Source organism: Cynoglossus semilaevis, chromosome 6, assembly GCF_000523025.1.
Source record: "Cynoglossus semilaevis isolate Cse_v1.0 chromosome 6, Cse_v1.0, whole genome shotgun sequence".
Lineage (NCBI taxonomy): Eukaryota > Metazoa > Chordata > Actinopteri > Pleuronectiformes > Cynoglossidae > Cynoglossus > Cynoglossus semilaevis.
This window is the reverse complement of record NC_024312.1, coordinates 3307971-3310245: the sequence shown is the minus strand read 5'-3', so window position 1 is coordinate 3310245 and position 2275 is coordinate 3307971. Positions and strand designations below refer to the sequence as shown.

Sequence of the window (2275 nt, the reverse complement as noted above, 5' to 3'; positions counted from 1 at the left end):
AGCGTCGAAGCTGTGGTGAAACCTTAACTCAGACCGAGGCAGGTTCAACTGTGTGTTTTTGACATGTCGATTATGAAGAGATGGAGAGTCTAAGGCAGGGGTGTCAAACATACGGCCCGCAGGCCAAAACCAGCCCACAAGAGGGTTCAATCCGGCCCACAAAAACAATGTTGGTGATTATATTTCTATATATATATGATTGAGTTTGACAGCCCTGGTCTAAGGGATCTGTTGTGTTGGTGTTGGTGACTGTTTTTGTTTTTTGGTCACAGCCCCTTGATTTGCCTTTTAGTAAAACAGAATGTTAGAAAAATGGAAAAGAGAAAAAAATCCGAGACAGTGAAATCTGATTAACGATCAACTGCTGACCAATCAGAAGATGAAGCTGTTTGGACACAGGTTGAAGGTTGAATGTCATAACAAGCGTCAAAAAGATCTTCGTGATGACGTCACCTGTGATGTCAGGACGTAAGGATGACGTGAAGCGGAAAAGTAAGACGCAGGCAGACGATCTGCTGCGTTATTGACCTTTACAGTGTCAGGAAGTTTAAACAGAATGGATTTAAGAAGTCACTGCTGCAGAATAATCACTGAAAACAAAGGCGCTCCTGCTGGGAGCTGTCCCTGGTGCTGATCTGACAGCAAACAGGAAGCTGAAGATCTGCGTCTTCTGGAGAGTTTGGGACTTTTCTTCTTTTTATGGAGTTGTTATGACAATATTCAAGGCTGTAATTGCTGCGCAGCTAAAACTACAAGTGCTTAGTTACAGCGAGGTTAGCATCTGAACCGTGCAGATCTGGTTCTCGGCGTGTTTTTGGGGTTGGTTTTTATCATTCCAAACACTGAACCAAACATTTTTACTGCATCTGCAACACTGACAAACAAAGAAAAACTGTTCTGTTTGTGTTCATGCCATGTTGGGATTTACAACATAACTAGTGATGTCCGATATTTACATTTCGCCGATATCCGATATTGTCCAAAATCTTAATTTCCAACCAATCCAATCCCCTGATTATTAAGATAGAGCTGCAATGCTGCCATCTAGTGGCCTTCACTTTAATATACAGCTGTTTTTCCTCAAAAAACAATTTCTTTGTCACAATATACAGCTGTTTTTCCCCAAAAAACGATTTCTTTGTCACAATTTTTGGTGAAACCCAGGCATTGCGTTTTTGGGTTTTCATTATCGGAGGAAAAATCCGATAACGATTCTTACAGATATTACATAAGTATGCTAACATCCAGCCGATAATATCGGACATCCTTAAACATAAGCATTATTTTTTTCAATTGTTTTTGTTTGTTAGCCATGCCTGTTAAAAGAAGATGATGCAATTATTAACAAAACAAATAAAAAAGTTTGTGTGTGTGTGTGTGTGTGTGTGTGTGTGTCAACTGGAGAGCCCAACCTCCAGAACCCCTCGTTCACCAACACCTGCCTGGACGTCGACGTTCTGTTACAGTGACGTCGTCTCTGGATCCATGTTGTCGTTCTTTTTGTTCAAAGCTTGATGAGATGAAGAGGAGCAACAACAGCAGTCAGTGAGAAACTGAAGCTCAGAGACAGGAAGTGTGTGTGTGTGTGTGTGTGTGTCTTCTCAACGTTCACGTCTGGATCCTGTGAGTGTGCGGCGCTCAGTCCGTCTTCTTGGCCCAGGCCATGTCGTCCGACCGGGGTTTCAGTCCAGTCAGGTACTGGATCAGCCGCTCCATCCGTCTCCAGAAGCCCAGCTGGTCCAGTGGGTAGTTGCACCAACCTGGGGGGCGGGGGGCAGGGGCAGGACATAGAAACAGGAAGTGGATTTGTTTTTGTTTTTTTTTTCTCTGAACTAAAACAAACACTGACACGTATTTATGAATATATTAGCACGAGGTAAATGTTTAAATACATGTATGACTGCAGGCCACATGTACATGTACACATGAAGTACACTACAGTACATGAAGTACACTACAGTACATGAAGTACCCCCCAGACTCCTGAACAGTATTTGACAACAAACAACCTGGACAAACAAACAAACAAAGACGGACAAGGAGCAAAAACACGGTGCTGTAAATATATACTGTACATATATATATACAGTATATATTTACACATATATGTGTGTGCGTGTTTGTCCCTTGTCTGACCCTCCCTCTGCTGGAAGACATAAAGAAACCAGAGGTTCTCCGTCCCCTCCTCTCTCCTTCTTTCTCTCCCTATTCATTTCTCTTTCTCCCATTTTTCTCCCTTTTTTTTTGTATTCTTCCAACCCCCCGCCCTCCCCCC

The 2275-nt window shown here is 42.8% G+C and overlaps 1 protein-coding gene across 1 annotated transcript in view; it reads right to left on the bottom strand.

Moving 5' to 3' along the window:
- Positions 1–1109: 1109 nt before the first annotated feature.
- LOC103379655 (transmembrane protein 189) overlaps positions 1110–2275 on the bottom strand; it is a 23286-nt gene continuing 22120 nt past the window's right edge. Inside the window, exon 6 of the mRNA XM_017033366.2 lies at positions 1110–1760. Within this exon, the coding sequence (XP_016888855.1) occupies positions 1639–1760 (122 nt within the window). The 3' untranslated portion in view covers positions 1110–1638. The remainder of the gene's footprint in view (positions 1761–2275) is intronic.